The sequence below is a fragment of the Stigmatopora nigra genome, chromosome 14, assembly GCF_051989575.1.
Source record: "Stigmatopora nigra isolate UIUO_SnigA chromosome 14, RoL_Snig_1.1, whole genome shotgun sequence".
Classification (NCBI taxonomy): Eukaryota; Metazoa; Chordata; class Actinopteri; order Syngnathiformes; family Syngnathidae; genus Stigmatopora; species Stigmatopora nigra.
This window is the reverse complement of record NC_135521.1, coordinates 12,119,436-12,145,378: the sequence shown is the minus strand read 5'-3', so window position 1 is coordinate 12,145,378 and position 25,943 is coordinate 12,119,436. Positions and strand designations below refer to the sequence as shown.

The 25,943-nt window shown below is 38.3% G+C and overlaps 1 protein-coding gene and 1 long non-coding RNA gene across 2 annotated transcripts in view; one reads left to right on the top strand and one right to left on the bottom strand.

Moving 5' to 3' along the window:
- gpc3 (glypican 3) overlaps positions 1–25,943 on the bottom strand; it is a 69,694-nt gene that overhangs the window by 28,105 nt on the left and 15,646 nt on the right. Inside the window, exons 3-5 of the mRNA XM_077733339.1 lie at positions 8,611–9,293; positions 3,107–3,249; positions 1,918–2,043 (exon numbers count right to left, since the gene is read on the bottom strand). Of these exons, the coding sequence (XP_077589465.1) occupies positions 1,918–2,043; positions 3,107–3,249; positions 8,611–9,293 (952 nt within the window). The remainder of the gene's footprint in view (positions 1–1,917; positions 2,044–3,106; positions 3,250–8,610; positions 9,294–25,943) is intronic.
- Positions 7,221–15,227, top strand: LOC144207702 (uncharacterized). Its single transcript, XR_013328773.1, has 3 exons — positions 7,221–7,361; positions 11,372–11,439; positions 15,013–15,227. It is a non-coding gene; the product is annotated as an uncharacterized LOC144207702 (long non-coding RNA).

Genomic DNA, 25,943 nt, shown 5'->3' with positions numbered 1-25,943 from the left:
GTCAATGTAAAATGGATGGAACAAGTAAAGGCTTATTTGAACAGTAACATGATTAGAACTCCTATTCTGCTGCCATGGCAACACTAGAATTCAGTGATTCTCAACCTTTAACCACTGAAATCTGAAAAATTACCTACAAAATGTATTTTTTTTACTAAAATGACCACCTTTTCAAATAAAATAGAGAAGTGCATGGTAGTCTACGCTACAAAGTCAGCTGGGATAGGCTCCATTGGTTTATAAAATGAATGAATAAATGAATGGATGTCATAAACTGCAAAGTTAAAAACAACTGACTTGGCCTCAAGAGAGAGTCATTTTTTCACCAATCACCAGAGGGAGCTCACATACCAAAATAAAATACCAAACAATTTTCCATTTGAATTAATGTCCATCTAAATACACACTCAGGAACCCAATTATTAGATTGCCCTGCATTATTAAATACTATCCTAATTCAAAAGTGTGATTTTTTTGTCATATTTAGCTCTCTCTTGGGCCAACTTGTACCTGACTACAGACATTGAATATTTCGACTCGACGTAGCATTTTGTCTTTCATCATTTCCCCCTTCAAATGTATGCAGAGTCGAATATGTCGTATTTGTAGATCAGACATCGCCATAACTATCAGTTATCAGCATGACGCTGTTTGATGTGCTGAAAAAAAGCAGCTCCTGTGATCTCAGCCCAAGAGGTAAGGTAAACACGGTTGACGGAAGAAAAAAATACTATATTTAGCTTTTTAACATCACTCAAGTATTGCACACTTTGTGCAGTTTATCCTCCCACAACACCATACTCGTTTCTATTTTTTTCCTAATGAACAATGCGAGACAATTTACAGAATAAGATGATATCTGGATCGGTATTAACGGTAGTTTTCCTGTTTTTGCAGACACATGGCTTTCGAGGTGACACTGAGAATTACTAGCCGGAAGCTATTGTAATCACTCCATCATTCTGCTGCCTCCATACACGTTCCTATCGTTTGGTCCGGCTTGTAATCGTTCCCCCGGGATAACCGCGCCCCTCACCAGCAGTGTCTTCTCCTCAAATTCTCTATCTTTGCAGCAGGAGTTGCCCTCGTCATCAAGAGGTCAAACATCCACCTAAAGCAGATTTCCTCGAAAAATGTGCCAGAGTAAAGATTACATTTCACTCGTAAGAGAAGGAAAAGTGTGTTTGTTTATATAAGAATCATAGCTTTATAGACAAGAATGATTATCAAAGATGGGATTTAATGAAGTTGAATATTGTGAAGGCCAAATTAGGATGATGGAAATGTTAATGAAGTGACCGACTGACAACAAGGTGAAAGGTAGCCTGTTGAGCCAAAATGAAAATGTACTCCCAATCAGTGAGAGAAGGATTTTTGGGTTCATGTGGTGAACATCATTTTGGAGCAAACATAACCTTGAGATAACCTCAATGACGCACTGAGTGGGCGAGTGGCGCAAATTAAAAAAAATAATACCATGGAAGTCTGTCTGCATTTTTAATTATGTATATTCTTTGATCAATTTGACGTCCGGTTATCGAGATCATACATTGCGGGCCTGAATTGAAGTAAAACTTTGAAGAAAACTAAAAATGGAAACATTTTTATCAATACATTTGTCAGTTGCAGTGCAGAGAAATGGCTGTTATGCTTTCAATCTATTTAAATACAAGAACAAATTTCTCTTGGCCATTTTGAACTATAAATCGCACACAGTTTCATAGTTTTCTTGGCATTGTGACCTATATTCAGGTGCGATTTATATACCAATATATACATATATATACCTATGGTGAGTGTACCATGTCTCCCACCCAAAGTAAGCCACGATATCCACAACTCTAATGACCAAGAAATGTATCGAATCTTTTTGTTCTTGATTATATTCCCATTCAAGTTGATACGTTGCCGAGTTACCTGTCTGTCATTTCTTGCCCATTCCAGCAGAGAGAGTGATTGGCCGGAGCAGGCTCTCGGTTGCACAGAGACTCTCCGAGACCGCCGTAGAACGAGCTGAATTCCCTCAGATTGGAAATGAACTCCCTGGAGAAGGAGAAGCAAGAAAAATGTCCAATAAGTCTCGCGGGAGAGTGAGAGAAGCATGTCTCTTCTCCTAATTGACATTAATTTGGGTACAGTGTTGCAAAGGCCAGTGGGCCCAGAGGGCATTGATACAAAATGCACACAGGACTGTTATTGCAATACTCAAACAGGGAGAACAGGGTTGGTTGTCATAATGTTGTACTGTTTCATGGATATCTTCTAATCAACAGAACTTTGAAAAGTCATTTTTTTTAATACAGGAAACTTAATATCAAGGGTTCAATTTGACATCCCTTCATTTTTGAACTATTTTTTCACGGGAATTTATTTTAAATGCATGCAATCACGACACTTTGTGATAACAATCCCCCCTGCTGGGTCATTGGTGGCTTATTAAAACAGGCTTTTTTATTAAAATAGCTGAGAATCTTCTGAAAATAAGTTACATACCTTTTTTTTTCTTTTCTATTCTACGACGTAAACAACCGAGAGCTGTTGCAACACAATTTCACGCTGTCACACAGGGTGACAATACGATTCCTTTGAACTGTTGATTGGGTGACACCAATCCCCATCCAATCTGTGACCTCACTCGTCATTTTGGCTAAAGGCGAATCTAACAGCTAGCAAGAAACTGGGCAACTATAAATCAAAACTGTAGCTTTATTGTGCTATCAACGCCCAGCACTTTTGTGCAAAGGGGGAAAATAAAGAAATTTAATGTACATCTATAATCTTCATTTGAATTTGATCCTAAAACAGAAAGTCCCGGGCCACACAAAATGATGCGGCGGGCCAGATTTGGTCCCCGGGCCACCACTTTGACACCAGTGGTTTAACCAATGAGGCACCTGCCAAAAGAGCAGATCATTTGTTTGCTACCTAGTAAAAACATTATGATTGATATTCTCTTTCTCTTTTAATAGGCAACATTCTGATCATTTCAATAAAAAAAACATGACAAACAACCCTCTTCTCCCCTGAACTGAATGAAACCAGTACAACATCATTTTGACAGACAAACAAATTGCTCTGAAATGACACAAAATGGAAGCATAGTCACCTGCGGAGACCCCCTAAGGTCTCATCAAGATCAGAGTGTGATGTCTGACTGTTACGGGTCAAAGAGGCAGCAAGTTGCTGGAAAGGGGGGGACGCGGCAGCTCGGCTGGACCGCTTCGGGGATTGTCCACACATTCCATTCACCTGCAGAAAATAGAGAGGACGATGCGACCTGGTGAGTGTGCATTTTTTCCCTCCTAATCGCAGTTTTTGCACAATAGCGTATTTTTACAGTCATTATTAGCAGCACAGCATGGTCTGTCAGCACTCTATCTTACTGAGCTCCCCCTGCAAATTGTCATCTGTTTAGGTGTGTTTATTTTGAGAATGGAAGAAAGTAGGGATTTGCATAACAAACACATCATTGTATCATCCGCCAGCCGTTCATGCAACATTCCACTTTGTCATTCCGACACTAGAAAATGCGAGGCAATAAAATGAGGCCTCTAGTTCGCTATGCTCCCTAAATAAATGCCATTGTGTTTCCACATGGGACATACGCAACAATAATAAATAAGGAGTTCCTCTCTGCCTCCTAAAGATAATGGACTTGGCGCACACTTTGCAGGTACTATAAAAATGCAAATTGTTGTTCATGTTTAGCTGCTGGTTTTAAAGATTTGCCGGCGGGTTAATTTCCCCTGAGGATACCAGCCCGGACTTAATTTTGCCATCAAGCGCTAACAGCTAATTGTCTCATTCCCCCTTAAACTGAAGAGGATGGCATTGCGCTTCACTTGACTGATGGAAACTGATACGTCAACATCTAGATTGTGAATATGGTGGCAGCAAAGCCATACGGTGGTGCTGAAATAGCCCTTTGCGGATAAAAATGCTAACATGCATGCAAATGAGCAGTTTTAATTTTGAAAAAAAAGCATTGACAAGAAGAACACGCATTTATTCATGGTTAGCATCCTCTTAAACACCTTTCATACCTTGTTTAGACCTCTCAATGAAAACTATCTACTACAAAACATATCTGACATATCTAAAAGATGATGTGGACTAACTTTTTCCCATTACCCTAGAAAATTGGCCAAAATGAATAATGTATATATTGGAAACGAGTGTTTTTTTTCACACTTTTGTAAAGAGGTATTTCAGATATTTCAAATTGACATGCATTGCAAGAGTGCAACAGAAATACTTTTCCAATTTATAAGCCACAGGTCAAGGTACATGATTACTTTTCCTCCACACAAAACATGTTTTGGGCATTCAAGGATACATTTTTTTTTAGAAAAACAGCCTTCAATTGAAACACGTTTCAGTCACATTTATATTATAAATACTGCTGATATTTTTCAAAAAAAACTTTAAAGGAAACACAGCTACTGTCTGACTGTGAGAAGTCATTATTTAATTTAGGTTGAGAGTAATAATTTTGGACATACGGAAGCTTAGCTTCATTAGTTTTAGTGTAACCTTTTTGGAATTGACTTGCGCTGTCTATGGTCCTGAAATGCACCAATGGCAGCCTATGAGTTCTTGTGTTCAGGATGGCACTCAAAACAGGTTATAAGAATATAAATAAAACAAATACTCCTTCTCTCCGTGAGTATATTCTCCTAAATCTTCCTCTCTTGTAATTGCCCATGCTGTGCTGTGCCTCCAGCGAGTCCTGGTCCTCTCCAAGGCTGTGATTAATGTGATTGGTTGGAACCATGTTCCTCTTACGCTCACTTCTGCAACCGTGTCTATTATTTCGAGAATTTTCAAGGCGGGAGCACATGAGCAAGGTATTAATGGCACGTAGGGATGGACTAACATAATCTACAGGGTAAGGAGCCACTGATAAGGCCGGCCACAGTTGGAGGGCTTAAAAATAGTGGCAGAAATGTATCATCACTCAATAGCGTGCTGCACTGACGGAGGGGACACGTTCTGTTCACAAGTCAAAGAACACACAATCACGCGCCGCCATCTACTTGTGTCCATATTGGGCTAGATTCAACTTTATCTAAAACTAAAAATGCAATTGAATGAATATCACCTTTTAATCTAAATGAAAGTCTATTTTTCATTTTACTTCTGAAAATTCATTTAGCAGTAAAGTAAACATGTTTTTGTTTTATGTTTGAACAACATGTGGCCTGCATTATAACATTTTTTGTATTTTCTTTGAATTGAAAACTAGATGAAAACAATTATCTCAAAAAAATATTTTCAAATTCAGTTTCACATTGAAGTGAGGGAAAAAAGTCCTAAAGTAATTGAATGGGACCGAAGACAAAAATAGATGAGTCAATGATGCCATTTAAAACTAGACGTCTGCTGCTATTTGGCAAGTTTGTGAGAAAGAAAAATTGATTTCACAGTTTTCACTCACATATTTGTTATGTCTGGATTATCCCCAGCCTTTAAAAGCATGACTTTCACTTTATATCGACTTCTTCAAGTGAAGAAAATGAAAATGTTTAAAACAAAGACTCATCCTTTCACAATAGAGTGGAACCTGTTACCATGTTAATCGACTATTATAACTATTTCCGTACCACTGACAACAATGTAGCTCTTTTCATCCTTCTGCTGTGGTGTGTAATTGAGGTTAGATGATTTCAAGTGACATAAACAAGGGACAAAAAGGGCAAATTTGACCAAGAAAGCCAGAATGAGTGACATGATGACCAAAATCATGGCAAATCTGTGGCAAAGATGGCTGCAGGTTGTCGTCTCTTCTTAAAATTGACTTATAACCTTTTATAGTGTTTGTTTTCCTTCTAGTCGAACAATTTGCATTTAATCCCTCAGTAAAATATCTGTTCGGACTCGACTGGCATGAGAAGAAGAAGAAAAAAGGGCAATTCTTCACCCAAGAATGTGACCGAGACGGTGACAAGACACGGTGACATTATCGCATGCTTGCCGCTGCGTCCAGCGTGAAACAACACTCAACAATCTCCAACAGCGCCGGCTCCATCCATCATCTTCGTGTCACATCTTCACGTGAGCCCAGACCCGGGCGGCCTGGTCATGATGAATGTCTCCCATGTGAGCTCGTCTGTCCTTCGTCCTCTTGGGCTCACCCCTCCCCGAACTTCTATTCTGTCCCCCCTGTCTTTGTCGTGCCTTCGTTCCTTCTTCTTCCCGAGTAACCGGTAAAAATAGAGCTTCATAAATCATGCATGGTCTCTCACAGCCCGGCCAATGAACGGCAGAAAGAGAGGGAATGGGAAAAAAAAAAAGAGTGTGTAATGTTCAGAGTGAGATATACAGAGTGAGGTGGATGACATCAAACTCTCAGGGAAGGCTGGAAAGTTGACAGGAGGGATAGATCAGAGCTGTGGGGCTCTTGGCTGCCCTCTCTCTTCTCTCTGAACATAGGTTGATTCATGGCGGTGTTATGCCGAGAGGTAGAAATGAGCATTAACATGCTGGGGGGGAAGAGGACCGACCGTCAGACTTGTGATTGCCACCGAGCTAGAAGAGTTCACCTTTTAAAGTGTTCACAGATGAGCCGCAACTCTCACTTGGGTGCAGTCAATCCGTCTATGGCTTGAAGGAATGGCAGTTCCCTTAAGGGCAGGTCAAGTGAGAGACTTTAAATAAGAAGAAATGAGCAAAACAAGATGCTGTGAGAGGCGCTTCTCTTCTATGAATCTTTTCAAGGATGCGAGAAAGGTCGTTATATCTTGAAGACTAAGTCTGCTTGTCGAAGTTGGGCGTTTAAGTGCTTAAACGCAAAATATTTGTATATATTTATATTTAGATTTTACAAAATGCTTTTTCAACAAAAGAAAAAATGTATTAAAAAATGCAATCATTGTTTTTAAAAAGGGCAAAATCAGGAAATTTAATTTGATTTGAATTTGATCTTAAAATAGAAACTCATCATTTATTTTCTCGGGCCGCACAAAACGATGCGGCGGGCCAGATTTGGCCCCCGGGCTGGCACTTTGACACCTGCGCACTACACCATCAGGTATCACATAGTCAAAATTATTAAGCATTATATTCTCCAGTGACATTTTAGCATTAAATAAACAATACCGCTGTCCTTCAATGAGCTAAGGGGGGTGTCTGACTGAGCAAGATTACATTGGAACGGCCAACCCACCACCCAGACACACAAACACGACCTTGTCACAAAAGAAGAGCAACACACTGACTTGGGAGCTCTAATCCTATAAAATGGAACTAGTCTGAGCCGTGAACACATTTTAAAAAGTCATCCGTGGTGACTGGAACAGCAATTCTGGAATTTGTGCACACAGAGTGAGTGGCAAAGAGCATCAGTGATTTGTGGATTCCAAGTAAGTGAGGTCAACCTTTTGAATTAATAAATAATAACTTGTGAGTGGAAACCCAGTCACTGTGGGGATTGGGATGGTGTGAGAGTGAAAAGTTCACCAGATATACAAGAGCAAAACACACATCCGGTTCTGTAACTGTGGCAAAAAAAAAAAAAAATGAATAAAAAGTGCTTTCATATTTAATGAGCTCTTCTCCCTGACTTCACTTGTGCGTCTCAAACTCAACTGACGCTTTTATTGCAGTAGGAAGCGTACATAATGGGTCATGGCAATTGGGAGGACTTTTACTGCCGGAATAAAAGAAATGCCTGCTAAAATAATGTTCACTGACTCTTCTGTTTTACATTGGTTTTATGACTCGGGAGATGTTTTTTTAAAAGCGGGTAATATATTCGTAAAAATATAAGGTTCACCTGGAGTTTTTAGCTGCAGTTTTTTTTAAAGTCTCTTAATTACAAAATAAATAAAATATATATATATATATATATATATATATGAATTGACAGAAATATTTGCATTTTTTTCAATTATTCTGCCTGACCTAATATAAATTTGTGGCCAGAATTAAACTGCTTTAAAAGATGTATTACTTAGCTACTATTTGTACAATGATGACGACAATGCCTATGTCTGATTTTAATTTTTTTCATTAATGCAAAATGTTGAACTTACACTGAAACACTACAATTTGATCATTTTGGTAACATTTAGTAAGTTTAATTATTGAGATTCCCAACATTTTGCATATTCTTTTTTCTTTACAATTGTTTGGAAGACTAAAATATTTAAAAAAATAGATACGATTCTTTCTCATATGAATGAATACATAAAAGCCTAAATGTATGCCTTTCGTGAGAGATAGTCATTTTTGCACTTAATCCATGTTAACATTAGCTTTTAGGGAAATACGTTTATATTAAGTATTCATTACGTTTTATAGTGTCTTTCATTATTAATGAACTAACATCATGCAATCAAAGGAAGAAGATTGAAAACACAGGAAGGTTCAACTCAAGATTCAATCCCGCTGTCCTATAAATTTGTGTGCATAACATTTTCACCTTGGGATGTCAATGTGCAATTTCTAAAGGAGCCTTAGCATGGGTAACAATTCAAATAAAAAGAGAAAAGTGAGCTATTTTTTGAAAAAAAGTCATCAAAACTAACAGTAAAAATGATTGTTTCACTTCTAAAACTTCCAACTTAATTGTATTGTGTGGTTTCTGTACAGAGTGTGTGTGTAACTCACCACACTGTTGAGACGACTGCGAGAATTGACTGCGTGTTTAATAGCCAGTTTGATCATAGCCGGCAGCCTGAGGACAACAGCTTCCATGTCCCGTTCGCCACTCATGGCCACAGCCAACTTCCCCAAGCCATCCACGTAAGTCTTCCAATGAGGCTGAACTTCAGCCACTCCTCCCAGGCAGCCGTGCATGACGGCTTGGCAAAAACTTCGGCAAACCGGCGGCCCGATCAAACCCTGGCAGTGCGGACAGTACCAGAGTTTCATCAAAGCTCGGCCGCAGTCTCGACTGGGTCGCAGGTGGTCGGTGGTATTCACCACCTCGATGCCCAGATTCAACGCCTGGAGGAAGACTCGGGTTGCCAAGAGAGAGCGAGAAAGACGAGTGGTCATTAATTTGGAATAAGGGCCGAATGCAGCGGAGTCCTTCCAGGCTTCTCGAACACACTCCTCAGACATTGAGCCGCTACCTCCGAGTAGGCGGCGATACGTGGTGTGGAAGAGGCGACCGTTGACCAGCGTCACCATGCTGTCCACTGTGGTGTCCGAACCAAGGATGTAAAGCGACATGTCCAGGAATAGCTGACCCACAGAACTTTGGGCAGAACCACCAAGAGAGGGGAACTCTGATTTGAGCATGGCCAGCGTGGAATTACGGCCGTGACGAAGTACCAGGTCGAAAGCCTCTGTAAGATAGAAAGAAAAGAAATATTCAATGAAATATTCAAGGAGATTTTCAAAATATGTGATGGTGACACGCATTAAGCATCATTTGGAACGTTTTTCACAAATACATTTTAGAATGATATAACATAAATGAGGTAACGTGACTTTCTGTAGTGCTGACACAAGAATAACAATGCTCATAGTATATTGAAGTATTGCTTATGAACTTTTCATTTTAAATATCTTTAAAATATATTAGATATATTATCTTATAAGATATAACTTGTTGTGTCCATTAGCTTGTTAGTGGGGTTAACATGAATTTTATGGGGAATATCTGGAATTAATCCTGGAAGCTAACATGAACTTCCTGGAAAAAATAAGTCCACTTTCTCTACTTCACAGAAGTTATGTAAATATCGGCTCTTGGATCCAGTAAAAAATAGCTCAAATATCTGGGAAAAATTCACATTGAATTGAAAAATATCAGTCTGGACGGGTTTAAAAGCCAATTCTAAAGCTCCAGCACCACCGTGTGAGATGTTATCACAAATATAAAATAGAAGAAATAGGAGTAAACCATCCTAGAAGTTTCCAGTGGCATCTCAACTTTGACTACTCAAAAGACCAACTTGTTTGAAAATAATACTTCAAAAAGCTCATAAACCTTGCAGTCTGACTGTATCAGAACATTTCTGCCAAAATATCCACCTGACTACCAGAAAAAAAAACATATTTTGAAATCCACAATCTATGTGAAGTCATTGGAAAACTGCAAAACAAATTTGGTATCAAAGTTCTGAATCTCTGAAAGGACTAATTTGAACTACTGGTAGTCAGTACTTCAAGTGACATGGGGAGAAAAGTACCCATAGGCAGCTCGACCAATTCTTCGGTCTAGGGGGGAACAACTTTTGCACACAGTGACAGATAGCCTTGAATATCCCCGTTTGTGTGCACAGCGTCAGACAGAGTAGCCATGAAGAATGCTGGAGTTCCAAAGAGGGAAAAATAATCCGTGGCATTCTGAAGCTCAAAGAGTCCAACGTCTTATCTCCAAGGTGGCACAGGAGGTGGGAACTACTATCAATGCAGCCAGAAGCCATAGTAAGAAAGGACAATAACAGTAGGGATTTAGAGAACTAGTGCTGAACTTTTGAGCTGAAAGTCACTGTAATGAAGCTTTGCCTAGGAGAGAGAACCAAGTGGTGCTGATGTTAAAAACAGCACCTCCATTTTGAACAATAATTTCATCCCGTGCAGGAAAAGGTTTGTCCACAGATTACTGATAAATGGTTGAATTTTGGTGCACTAGTTATCACATCCTATTATTACTATTCAATCGATAGGTCGCAAGGTATAATTCTCCTGACATTTCAAAGGCGAGATATTGAGCATTGTTTTAATTAAAGGTCTCTCATGACATTCTTCGGTAATAAAACACGACACATCTATTTCAAACATTGCCTTTTGGAGTACATGGTTCCATTTCACTAACGGTCCATTGCTTATCTTCATCTATTGTTACCATGGTAATGTGGGTGGAGCTTGTCAACTACGAAATTACTTAGTTACTGTTGAATAGCTAAAATTGTGATATTACTTTGTCGGAATACAATACAAAAAAATGTGAGCCTAGCATCAAATATTAGTAAAATATATATATTTTTTGATTCTAAATTGTCCATAGATGTGAAAGCAAAGTGCATATACATTGGAGAAAACGATTAAAATACGATTTTGATGTGTTTAGGTGGTTCTCCTACACATTGTTAGTCTTCCTGCCTTAAAGTTACACGTACACACCATAAATAATAAGTCACACATCGACTGCGTGTTGTTTGCGCTTCAAACAAGCTTTGCAAGGAAAGTAGAGTGTGTGAGACGATTATTAAACACATTTCTATTGATGACTTCAATTGCATGTTAGGTAATGTTGCAATTCAATAGGCTTTCATCCCATAGTTATTGCGATAACATCCTACTTCAAGGGGGAAGGCGTAAATGTTGTTATCGCGCCCTGTTCAGCAGAACCGTTTGATTAAGTAGTTTAAAGGCTAATAAGTAGCACGGTTAATGTTTTTTTTCTCATTTTTAGACTGAGTTCTAATACTTTCCCCGGAGAAGGTAGGTCAAAAGAAGATGTGCATCCAACTAAAGTCAATAGTAAGCATCACTCTTTTGTGACATTTCGTTTTTTTTCTTCTTTAACTGCTACCTTTAATATCACTTTCACCACAAAGAGCACATCCACTTTGTATAATGCATAAGAGAAAGACTAGAGGGCTTGTGATAAATGCAATTCAAAGGCTGGAAGTAGTCAGGGTCATTGTAAGAAGCACCACAAGCCCATTTCCTGCACACGATGCTGTTTTCTAGACTGTCAGTGAACGGCTTTGTGAGATCAGGTGTCCTCTAATGGAGAGAGAGACGCTATGTCAGAAACCTGTGACATTCTGGATGTGACTGTATCGGGGTGGGGGGGTTGAGAAGAGACATTAGCAGAAGAGTAGCACCACAGATGGATAGCTACAGGGACACAATTAGTATTTTCAGTAACATTTACTTTGTCAGTGTCACAGATGGAGGAGGCAAGCTGGCTGACGATTTGTCCGCTGAGATTGGGTCTTTGCACAGACGTGCAAAAAGGAGGAGCAAAATTGAAATCTCTTTGCCTCGTTTTTCTGCCAGCTCGTCCCATTTGACCATAGATGAAGATTTTTCGAACTGCTGCCAAATGTTGACATGACCAGGGCGCTATGAGAGAGGACAGGTAACTGGAGCATAGATGGCACCATGGGGAGGAAAGGACAAAAAACAGGCTGGACACAATGGAGATTGAAGGCGTTGTAATTCATGCTCGTACTATAATTAACCAGAATCTGGCTCTGAAGGATTATTTGAAGATGGAATTATTACATTGTCTTGGCTAAAGAAAAAGGGGTTTTAACCTTTTATAGGGCAAATCACTATTTTGGGTGAGAAAAGACAACTTGCCTATGACTTATTGATTTAAAAATAACTATTGTTTTTTTCTATTACATTTAATATTTTCTAATAAAGAAAACGTTTAAAAATAACAAAAAAAACAAAATGAATGCAATTTAAATGAACACAAGGGAGGAGTGGTTAGTCTTAGATAGGCTTCAGCACCCCCACAACCCTTGTGAGGATAAGCGGTAGAGAAAATGAGTGAATAAAACAAAACAAATATCCACAAAGTTGTTGTTTTTCATAGTATTAGACAAAAATAGTGGCCTATTAAGAGTGAAACAATTAATAAACAAACGACCAAAAAGCAAATACTTTATATATTACATGATTCTGAGACAAATACTATTTCTATTAGAGCAGGGTCCCTCAAAGTCCTGTAGAGGTTACCGACTCTCAGAGAGAATACTAGCAGGGTTATATTTCAATTAGGTTAGCATATCCTCAGTCAGATCTTCTTTCCAAGCTTACCATGTCATTCCCCAAAGTCTGCCTCCAAGCTTTTGCAAGATGATTTAATGCCAAGACATCCCCTTTGTTGTCATTAATAAATATATAATTGACACACAACAGTCTTTTCATCTAATCTATGAATGCTCTGTCATTGGATATGTTCAATGGCCATGAAGCCATCAGAGTGCTGGTCAAATAAATCAGCTTTGGGGCTGAAAGCTGACATGAGTGGCTGGCTGACCACTGACTGTGGTTGTCTGCAATGGTAGACACGCTCTGAACTGCCTCATCCATCTTTGAGCTATTCTCCCATTATCCACATGTGAGGAAAACATCAATAAATTACCACAACAATGAGACGAATCCATTTAGCTGATGGAGTGTCACCTCTAGATGCCATGGAGAGCCATGTAATAGCCGCAACCACCTGGTCCCGGTGAGAAAAGACTACTACATATGCAAGGTTCACAAGAAGGACTGCCAGTGGAATTTGGAAGGAGAAAATGAACAAGTGTGTCTTGCTTTTGTGAGGTTTTTCCCCAAAAAGTTGTAATGGAAGTGGTTTTTTTTGTACATTTCTGGGATGACACGCTGTTAATTTAAAAGTTTTGCGTTGACGTTAAAATCCAATCACTACACTTTATACCAAAGCGGATTTGTACCACTTAAAAATATAAACCACGACTATATGTGAAGACTTTTTAAGGCACTGCCTCTGCAATCTTTGTGACCGAAACTCAGCTTTGAAGTTAAGGGTAACAGTTTTTTACCATTTACAGCAGTTAACTTTTACGGCTTATGGATGCCAAAACATTAGTTATAAATGACCTGTATCGTGACGATCAAAGTTTTTGGTGTCTCAGTACCTTTTTAATATTTGTTATTTCCAAAGGGGACATTGGCATTTTATAGCCTATAATGCAACAGCAGTTTTTGCAGAGGATTAAGTACTTGAGTTGTGAAAAGGTCTTTAAAACTTGAAGCCACCCTAACTTTATTACATGGGTTTAATGTGCGAGTACAAATATGCATACTGATGGGAGGATTTCCATCCAATTTTAATAGTGCTTGTCCTCATTAGGCCAAATTACGTAGCGTGAATGCAATATCGTCATATTAACATTAGTTAAAAAAGCAGTATAAAGTATATTGTTATGGAAAAAGTGCTTCCAGACAGAATTTGCGAAGCAATTTTATGAGATTGTCTTCAACAGAAGCAGGTGTGCTTCATTGACTGTAAACAATATGCAGTTTATTTAGTCATATTTTTCTCAGCTGCCCCAAAACAACCTGCTGGGCACCCGTGGTATCATTATAAGGTGCCGAATGGGAGTCAGATGGGAGGAACCAAAGCAGAAATCGGGTGGGGGTAATTCCTGGAATCATGCTGATAGGATGCTGGGAAGACCCAGATAGCATCACAAGTAAAGCGTGAGGACAGCAGGATGGAAATGAGATTTGTATTATGTTACTACCAGCTGTCCTTCAAGGTAAACATTTGCCAGTAAACATTGTGTGTGTAGACATGTTCGTATCTTATCGCAAAAAGCGTGATGGTAGACAGGTGGCCAAGGAATGAAAGTGTATTTGGGACAAAGACGTGTGAAAGATAGTAGTAAATCAGGTGTTAAAAAAAAGTCACGCGAGACAGTAACAGACAAAAAGTTCCTCTTTTTCGTTCATGAAAAAAGTTGGAATTTGTTACTTTATAAAATGAAATTACTGCTACTGGAGCTTCAAAATAAATTGTAGTCTTCAGAATTCTAAATTTTCCCCATAGAAAATATTATAAGTTTATTAACTGTCTCAATTGGGAGAAAAAAAACTGTTTCCTTAAACTAAATGGGTTTTTTTTAGTGCCACATGGACATTTTTGGGGGTAATATTGCTTCATCAACAACAATTATTATGAATTTTGTGAATGTAAAAACACTAAGTACATCAAATATACGACAAAAAGAGGTCTACTTTTGGAAGAACTCATGTTTCTGTATATATGAATAGATCACTCTACATCATTTGGAACCTAAAAATCAGTCAGAAAATGAGGCCGAGCTTCACCTCCACTTGTTCAGTGGTCTCTGTTTTATATTCACTGGTTTTCTCACCCACACACACACTACAAAAAAAGACAGCAAAAAATATTCTCATTGAAGTGATGAGGTCCAGTGAGACATTCAAACATCCATGACTCAACTATAACAGCAATCTTTGCGGGAACTGATCTTTTTTTTTGTTTTGCCTGATACCAAATACATCTTTTTCAATCCTTCTGACTTTCACTATCGACTCCAGAGGCCTGTGGCGCTCACCTAAGGTCAAAAAGGGCCGACATGCCGGCTCCATCAGAGGACGGGTTGACTGCTGTGTGTAGGACGCAGTGGGTAGAGCGAACGCAAGGACGTAACAACATGGCAAAAAGCCAGTGGGGAGAAGAAACCTTGAGCGTGGCTTTCAAGTTGTATTCAAAGGCAGCAAGAGTTAAAGGAGAAGCAGAACTACAAGAAGCTGCAGGCAACTTTTGGCTCAATTCAACCATGCTAACAGTGTGAAAACTCATTCATTTGAAATTGATGGTGAATTAACAAGGTAATATAATCATTTATAATGTGATGTAACAAAGTATCGTGCTTTAAATGTCTATTTTTGCAAAGACTTTTCACATTTACCCCTTAATTTACAGATATCTGTACTTTCTAGTACATTATAAATATAAAATAATATAAATCTCCACATGCTGCCTCATACTTTCAATAATAACCTGACTGAATTGATTTTCCTAGCAATCAATGTAAAAAAAAACTGTGATATGATCCAAAACCATATGTTTTGTGAACCATTTCACTATTATTACACTCAAACACAGCAAAGACGATGCTTCCCAGGACTGATCCATTTAAAAAGGCTTGCATAAACCACTCCTATTGAAGCAATCTAATGGCAAAAATAATGAACAACTTATCTCAAGTACTCCACTCCAAATGAAGTAGACATGCTCTTCTCCAATAAGACACTCTGAGGCAGTCCAGTGGCATTAAAAGAATGATCCACCAGAATACATTTGCAAAGAAATTAATTTCTTAAGACCATGAGGATGCTTTGACATTTCATAAAGTGTTTGAAGATTATATCTTTTTTTTTTGCCAAGTGTGACATGGAGGAAATACAATAAAAGGCTGAAACGCTAAGTTGAAAAAAAGGGGCTACAAGGACATGTTTTTTTTTTTTTTTTAGCTTTCCAAACAGATGGTTTCCACAGTAGAGAAATAGAAGTGTGTCACTTAGATAGCTGCCGCCTCTGTTCTATATACACCAAGGATGTTATGTTCTCATCACTCCCTTCCTATGTCATTAAACTGTCACATAAACTGCTGCTTGGGGGTACACTCTAATGAATAAAAACCACAACACATTTTGTTGACTTTAAACACACTCCCTTATCATTATTCTTTTAAGTAATCACAGATTTTAGCAGTTTAATTTCCTCTGTGAATGCAAAAGAAGAGATGCTATCTATTCTGTTGTAATATGGCTCCTTAAAGCCAATCTGTTTTAATTGGAACTGAATTTGGCTGCAAAATCAATGAGTAACTACTCTAATTAGCTGTTAATTCATTGTACAATGTTTTTAGTACACTTATTTTCCCAGTTTTAAAATTCCTGGTGCTTTTACATGTCTGGTCTAATTGTTAAAAGCATATAAAAAAATAGACATGAGCAAGTTTTACTTGGTTTTTTAATAGCTGAGTGGAATTTGATCAAAGATTATTATACTTCCTCTAAGTTTAAATTATTAATGGCTGATTAATAGTAGCCACATGAGGACTTCTTGCAAATGCATGTAGTCAGATTACATTAGTAGAAACTGACATTAATCCAAAGGCTCATGTATGATGTCAAGAAAATGAATTAATTTATCAGTGAAGGGAGAAACATGATGAAATCCATGATTTTGGGCATCTGTCCTTTAAAAAGTATGACTGTGACATGATATAACACAGATGTACTTTTACTTCATAGAAAAAGAAGAGAAGGCAGCTGTCTAAGTCACATAAGAATGAATGTGAAACGGAAAGAAGTCGAGCAGTTGGTTTCGGAAAAAAAGATGACACACTGAACGATGGAACTGAAAGAATTCTTCATGTTGAGCACAAATTGTGCCTGGAACTAAAGAAGGGGGGGGGGGGGGGGGTGCCTTACTCAAATCACCCAATATCAAAATTGCCCCTTTATGTATTGTGCAGGTTTTAAATTATCCGCCTAAAGAAAATCATGTGTGTCGACATTCATTCATTCATCTTCATTAATCTCCCTCAAATTAATATTTAATCCGTTTGTTTTTAGTTTAAAAAAATGTATTTTTAAAAATCTAAAAAATAAAAAGAAAATGGAATATTTCCCTTTTTTTGACAAAATATTTCTTCTAATACATTCACTGTCTTTCTTTGAATGAACAACAAAGGAACAACAAAGAGAAAAATATAAATATTTAATGTTTAATCATTAAACATCATTTCAACCTTTTTTGATCCAAAAACATATTTTTTCAATTCTAAAATTTTGAAAAGTGGGCTGTTTAGAGGCTCAAAACTTTAGACAAATTTAAAAGATATAAAGGAACAAAACGAATTTGACACTGTTGTATTGTATTCTATTTCTGGATTGCAACCTAACAGGAGAGGCATCAAAGCTAAATGTGATTCGTGAGTGTGTATTTGACAACAAGCATGTTTAGAGCTTACTTCAAAAGAACTCTCTTGTGTAACAATCAATTAGAAGCTAAACTCTGACATGATCCTGTCATTAAACACGCTAATAGCGTGAAAGCACATCAGACACAGAGTAATAAAGCGCAGATTGCCGAGCTGCACCTGCTGCAAACATTAGAGGATATTATAGTTTGTGACTGACACGTTACCCCAAAACAGACTGTAAGAAGAGCAGAAGGACGAGGGGTTCTTTTCGGGTCCGTCTTTTTATGCCCTGCGATTGTTTGGCCACTACTTCAGTGAAAGAAACCCGTTTGTTCACATTCTGATTTAAAAAAACGTCATCTATTTACTACAGTTCACCTCTGCCAATATTTTTCAAAAGGAAAATGTCCTTAACGCTTGTGATCATCTTGAACATAATGCAACATGACGACGTTGCTGGTGACTGTGGCACCAAACCAAGAGTTGACAGTGCCTCTGCTGTCACCTCCTACGAGCACAACAGATGTCCTTGGATCTGAGAAATCCACCAATTTAGGAGACAATGGCTCAACTAATAAGGATTTGTGAATTCAATGCACTCAATTTTACCAAACTGGCTGAACAAAATTGCTACCATGCAACAAACTCAAACATATTTACCAAAAATCTGCAAAAGGAATAACAAATGTCTTAACATTGCACTAAAATGCCCAGAAATGCATTAGCACAAAGACCAAGAAACATGAAAAATGCCTTTTAAAACCCTTTTAATGGTTTTGGTTCAATGCTCAGCGTACCAAGTGGTAATTGCTGAAGATTTTCATTACAGCATGCAGCATAATCTCCCTTTCGAATTGAATGAATTCATCCGGGCTAGATGTTTCTGTACAATTTACTGTGACAGGGAGGATCAGGATTAGCAAAAAAAAAGTTCAATATAAATTTTGGGAAAACTCTGCTGTATTACATTCATGGAGTTAATGAAGCTGTCACTAGTGGCTTTTGATCCCTTTTACAGTAATACCTTGAGGGATTTAAGATAGGAGTAAAATTCCGAACAAATATTTGCCTTGAGATACGAGACAATTTTTTAAGATACGAGCGTATGACACAGTCAGTTGGCCAAACTCAGTCCCGGAATGCATTAAGCTCTTTTGAAGGGTTGCACAAGTTGAAATAATTACTGCTTCTTCATTTCAGGTAAGTCAGCACTCTCATGAATGTGAGCATTGTTTAGTTTGGTTAGCCAAAGTTTATAGGTAAACACGTTAATTGAATAATGCTGCAGTGTGAAAAGCACTCTTCCACCTGCACTATAAATAGGTAAACGGTAAGAAAATCCCTGGCTCAAAAGGAGGGAATCTGAAAACTCTTTGTTGTTTATGTGCAAGATGAAACGACTGAAGTACCCTCACCTCCTACGCTCGCTCACTTCTTGTTCAGCGCATCTTCACAAAGACTCTCATCCCAAACAAAATTCCCTTCAACAACACACACACACACGCACTGTAGTTGGAAGTGTGTTTCAGTCACCTCAACACAACTGAAAAACACCTTGACAAGTTCCCGTTTTGATCAAAGGTACACATATGTGCACACATTTAATTAATTATTCTTGCTCTAACCTTGTGTGCAGGATTCCAGCTTCCCCTATTTTTCACCTGCCAACCCCCAATTCCGTTCTATTTTAATCCATACTTATTCACCTGAGGGAAAATAGATATTTACATTAAAAGAGACTTTAAGCGTGAAGTTCAAGGGGGTGACTACCTTCATATTTATTGCAAAAGTGCCCTGGAAATGCACCAAGATGAAAAGAAAGTAACTTAGAAACACCCCAAATCAATAGCAAGTGACTAGAAATAAACAGGGACGGGCCAAAAAAGAATGCAACACAATCAATAGGACGTGATCTACAATCATAGGGGGCTCAGAATGAGTTTGTGTTTGATTCATTTAATAAGGGAAAGCACATTTTAATGAACATGTACATATTCATGTTAATGAACATATATGTAAATATATAAGAGTGTAGTCGCGGGCTAATTGCATACATGTGCATCTGTGTGAATGTATATATGTATGTGTATTTATATATATATGTAAATGTATATGTATATTTATACATATGTATGTGTATATATGTATATATTTCAGATACACGTCATCATCTTGACTCCGCCTCAAAAAAAGTGACCAATAACTGCTCTTAAATTACTTCCTTTAACATTATTCTAAACACGTGCAGTATACTGACCACCCTTAAAATTTCTGCAAAAAAAATGCAATTTTCTAGTAGAAAAGTCAAAGCGTATTCCCTTTTTCTCTCTACGGATCCCAATCTCGTTTGACCCCTGTGCACCTCCAGAAACACCCCGGCTGTCTTTTACTTTACAATCTGGACAAACAGGTTTAAATTTTAATGAGGGTCTCAGTCAGAGGGGACCTAGCTCCTTCCTTCCATTCACCTTCTCCCACCGCATTGCGCTCACCTTCACTCCCACCCCAGCCCTCTGTAACTTTCCTAGGCGCAAAGCCATTCTTCCTCTTCCCCCACCCAAAGTCACAGTGATGAATGGGCGAGTTCTGCCATCTCCACGCGCCCACCAGCGAAAGGCAGAGGCCAGCTAACACGGCTCAGACGCTCCTGGGATCATACGAAGAAAAGACTGTAATTAATCCTGGGGCTGCAGGATGTACCACGTGATTGAAGACATACTGTGTATGCAATCTGTGTGGCTGCAAAAACTCAACACGGTTATATTAAAACATGTGTAGAACTCGGGGTGACGAGTCTCAGAGCACAAGGTTATGTCAGTGTGTGCGTCAGTGGTGAAGCGAACGCCTTAAATAAACATCACTTGGGTACAGACTGGAGCAGCCAGAGGCAGGGCATACAAGACTGTCCTTGAACTCCTGGGTCAAAGACACACACACACACACACACACACACACACACACACACACACACACAATACATAAGCAATAATGAAGAACATGGCTGGGGAAAGCCACTGCTAAAGTGTGCCAAGGCGTGAAACAATATTCCAGCTCTTTTGTTGGTGTCAATTGATTACCAGCCGCATTGTGAATAATAACGAGAGTCTAGTTGGATACGGAAATCTGAGATGCCATTGCCTCCTAACCCCATATTTCCTTAAACTGCAGCAGAGGGCACTAGTCAACAAAAAACTATAGGAGGTTAAGCTCGGTTATATTTTCAGGATATTTGCTCCAAAATGTTTTGGGTCCAACTCGGTGATGATTTACAAAATATTAAAATCAATGTAACTGAGTGGAAAGTGACTGATTTGTCAAGAGGAGTTCACGGTTTGTATTTTTCATTCACTGTATGAGAACCTAATTAAAGTAAGGTGCAAAAATATAGCACACACATGAGAAAAATTCAATTAAACATATTTTCTTAATATTAATATACCAAAGAAGACTAAGAAAAATAAAATCACAGTAAATTCGTAGAAATACCATTATATGTTCTTCTAGTTTAAATAAAATGTTTAAACTACTCTCATTTCTGGTGTTCCCATTGCAGATTTAAAAAAAACATTAAATATACTTAAAACTACACTGCCATAATGAACTTAAATCGATTTAACTCATCCACGGTCAATGGCACTGAAAATTATCATGCATCATGCTATGATGTATTGGTTGTCATATACACTTCTGATTCATTAAGTGTAGAACTAATTAGGGAAAGAAGAGAAAAGGTCATAAATTGGAAAATACAGCACTTTGATATTATCTCCCAGAAGCCTTGAAGGTAAACTTGTCTGCATAAAAATCTAGGTGTATTCTCCATCATAATTCTATGTTAATTGGGCCAATTTGTTACCCATTTTGACATGTTTAATGTTTCGGGCGATGACCGATTATTGTAGCGTACACAAGTGTCCGTGACGTCTAACCAGAGGCGCTGTGCGCTGTGCATCATTAGCGCTGGTCTAGTCAGCATACAAATCATGTCCCTACAGCATCATCCGATAGCTGGGAGGGAGTCAAGGAAATGTATTGGACGCTATACAGATGATATGTTTGAGTGCATGTGGAGAAACTAGGTGATAGGACATCTTAGGAGGATCTAGGCAAGAAAGATGATCATTAAAACCTCCAGACTACTGAGGGAATGTGCGGTAACCTCAGTTGTGGACTTTCTGTGCGTGGCTCCAGTTTTCGAACTAGGTCTACAATGTCTTATGTGTCTTATGTCTGCCTTGCTACTCCAAACAAGAAATTTCCTGAATATGGGATGAAATAAAAGACTAATCTAATCTACAATGAAGCAAAAATGTTGGTTAAAATGTAAAAACTTGAACTGTTGAATGAAATAACAATAAAAATGTAGCTTATTTGTTGTATTAAAAGCTGAATCTTCATGCCCGCGACCCTAGTGAGGATAAGCAGTTCAGAAAATAAATGAATGAAATTCACTATTGAGCATGTCAATATTTTTTCCTATTTAATCAGATGGCGAATTTCTATCATGGGTTGCTGTGACAAGATTTACTACATAAAGTCAGTTCATCAATGTATAGTTACAAGAAAGAAATGGAACCTAAGCTTGTAAAATATGTGGTTTCATCACGTCTCGTGGGCACAGCTGTGGTCGTTGGAGGAAATGTCAGTCCAATGTTGTTCTTCCGTTCTGCAGATTTATCTTTGATTTCACAGCAGCGCTCCACGACATTGAAATTATTCACCGTTTGAAAAACAAACTCAAAGTCTTTTGCATAGCATTAAAGCCTTGTGTTTCGTCTGTGCGCCACGGGTGGCTGGCAGACGCTCTTATCAGCTCCCGTGCCACACCCATGTCCTCTGTGACACACCTTCCCCCAGCCCTTTCCCTTCCTCCCATCCTTCTTGTGACTTGGTTTCGAGTAGTTCTTCCTTTTCCTTCAATATGCAGCATTTTTACTAACTGGTTGGTAACTAACCAACGACACCCTCAATATTGAGATCATTCAAACTAAATAAAGCAATTAGACAACTCAAATTGAGCGATTTAGATGGAGTTTACAGCAACACCAAAATTCTACCATCTCCCAAATACAGGTACAAGTAGATGTCGGGCTATAGCCCACATGCAGTGACCCATTTTCCCCCAGAAAGAGGTAGCAATCAGCAACGCAGCCGTTGGGCGCCAGAGGCGGGTGTGCGCTCTCCCAGCGGACACGGCGCTATTACAGCACAGGAAATACAATCATGACAAGTCCAGAGGCTAAATGTAAGATTCAGCAACAGCACAACAGAGGAGTTAGGTCCTTTTAAGTCCAAGCGGCACTCCTCCTACCCGTGCTTAAATGTGTTTGAGCTGCTTGAAGATCTGATCAAAGACACTTGTACACCTACTGAGTAGCTGCTGATGCACTCCCTGCGCAGCATCCAGAACAAAAGAATGAGGGAAATTGTGTTTTCTCCTAGCCAGAGATATTTCTGGGACAGATTACCCAGCACGTTTTCAGTATGTAGAGATGACTGGGTTAAATAGAAAGACGGGATGAAAGGAGGAAGGCGAAGAGGGACGAGTCGAGATGAGAGGTCACGACGAAGGAGGGGAGTAGACTGACAGATATGGAAATGAAGTCAAGGGGGAGACGGAGATAGTACCAAGTTTTCCTTCACTTCTTCTTTGTATTTACCCTTCAAAAAAGAGAGAGAGCTCAGCCTAATAAAACATTTATCATTCCAGGAAAGCGCTTTAATGTCTTTGCATTAAAAGGTGAGGAAGAGGAGTGTCATGTATAGCGTGGTGAAAAGTGTAGGATTGGCAGGGCAGATGAAAACATACCAGGAGTCACATGAGAATGTAAGATCGTTTGAGACTGAAGATCAGGACATGCTCAGAGAAATTATTTATCAGGAGACAAGAACATTTTTTATGGTAATCACTCAGGGCTTGATTCATGAGGAAGAAACACTCTTATATTAATCTTGATCTTGCACATAGAGTGAGTATATGCACAATTCAAATAGAGTTTTGCTTGCTATAAAAATACTACCATAGTACATATCCTGAAAATTCTAACTCCCATGCTTTATAGTTTTCTCCCTTATGGTTTGTTTGAACCATGCAGCCATATTCTGTGATGCAGGCTCTTTATATGAGATGTATTTTGTTTCATATGATTTTTGCTATCTTGGTGTAAAGAGAAAAGTTCTGGCCCCGAAGCCTTCATTGCAAAGTGCGGCAGGGCAGTGTCGTAACTAGGTTTTCTCGGGCATCACCTGAGGCTTCAACACGACCGTCTGATATACCCAGTCGCCGAGAGCCTTCCCTCGGGTATGACTGGCAGGCTCCACAGAATGTGGTTAACAGAAAAAGAGCCTCCCGTGGCAATGTAAGGGAAACAGAGGAACGATAACAAAGAAATATTCAGCGAAAATCAGGTTGGTCAGCATGTTAGTGAGTGTCTGTCTACATCTGGCTTAAATTTGACTTGATGTAGTCTGAAACGCAATCGTACTCTGAATGGAAGATGAACTTTTGACCTTAAATGGGTAAACCCTGAAGCTAAAGGCTTCTTTCTCTGTAGGAGTGGATCGACTATGCAAGGTTGACTTTTCATTACTTGTACACAAATAGTTTTGTATGTGGAGTTCCTGTCCAGTGCCCAACCATCAAGTGTGAAATGAATTATTTTCTCAGTCCATTTGTGGAATTAATGTGTTCTTCAGTGGCAGGCACTGTAAGTAATAGTAGAGCTACATTAACTACCACCTACACCTTGTTTCCACTTTTTATTGTGACAAAAGCTGCAATGCCGTAATGAGTCGGGAAAAGAACATGTAGAAATGGGTTTATTTCAGAGGAGTGAAAAATATTGAGGAAAAAGTGTTATAATCCTTGATCCTTGGGGTATTTGATGAAAGCATGTTCCAGACACATTAACACCACAGTAGATAGTGATAGTATCCGTTTTAACTAGGAATGCTGGCTGTGAAGAAGCATGTGTGATTTCCATTGGGAGTCTAAATGGACTTCACGTCTATCGCCTTCAAAAGCAGCCAGTGAGTTATGACATCTGACATCTACTTTAAATTGGGACAAGTAAATATGTACTTTACTGAAAGGATCACATCAGCATGTATATGTATATGAATATTACTCAAATGACAAAAATATATTCACTGTATGTGTTCATTTAAGATATTCTTCAATCATAATTATGCAAAATATATATATATATATATATATATATATATATATATATATATATATATATATATATATATATATATATATATATATATATATATATATATATATATATATATATATATATATATATATATATATATATATATATATATATATATATATATATATATATATATATACATATATACTAATTAATTAGCAATGCAATTCATAATCTGATACAGCTACAGGGAATTATTTGCATCAAGGGAGTCTTTTTGGGGGGAATTTGATGAATATGTATTTGATACTCTATATATCTCCCTGAATTAATTTGTTCATTTAATTTCAAACAAGTTACATACAACCAAATAGCTTGTAAAGCTTTATTCGATATAGTACTCATTAGTATATTTTCTTCATCTAAATTTGTCAGAGTTGTCTTCAATTTCACTAAATCCAACATTTTATTCATTTTTACTTTGGCATCGCAGCACCTTTAAGATAATTCACATGAAAACATGAGTTGAACAGAGTCATAGATGTATTTGCGTGTGTGCTTGTGTGTTAACAGTTGAAATAAATTCTGGTTAGAAGCAGCAGGAATTTAGTCTTATCTTAGAAAAGAGGAAGGGATGGATTGTATAATTATTTTTGCAGACTTTGATCCAGCAGGAAGCTACTTCTGGACACCTGTTGGTGTCTGGCTCCATCTGAGGCGCCATAATTAGCCCAACAAGCACAAGGACGGGACACATAGCAGGCTGCACGCCAGTTTTGTGTCACAAAGATGCAAAGAACAGCATCCCTGACAAACTGCCCTTTCAAATCCTTGTACAACAAAGGGAAGGAATGGGAGTATTTTGCTAACATGCTCATTAATAATCACACTTGGACATGGCTGACTCTATTGCTTTAGTACATCATGAAATAAAAACATTAAAATCCTAGTGTAACCAACAATACACAACTGAAATATGCATGTAGGAGAAGAAGACTGTGTGGGCAAATAAAAGTCGGTATACAAGAAAATAAATGAGTAAGCCATTAGAACAAGACATTATGCTCAAAGTGGACACAAACATGGATATCATGTTCTAAGATGACATTGCACCCAGTCAGCCAGTCACGCCCACTTCCGAATAGATAGATATTAATAGATGTGTTGCCCTCACCACAAACTCTTTTGCCCAATCCAAACTGATGCCATCGCTGTATGCGACCCAGCAGCCAATCAGATGCGACGCTCTGCCTTTCTGCCCCATTTAAAAAAAACTGAACAATTACATCAAACGATAACAAGTAATAAAACAATAAAAATGTCAATGTGTACCGTATTTTCACGACTATAAGGCGCACCCTCAATGAATGAC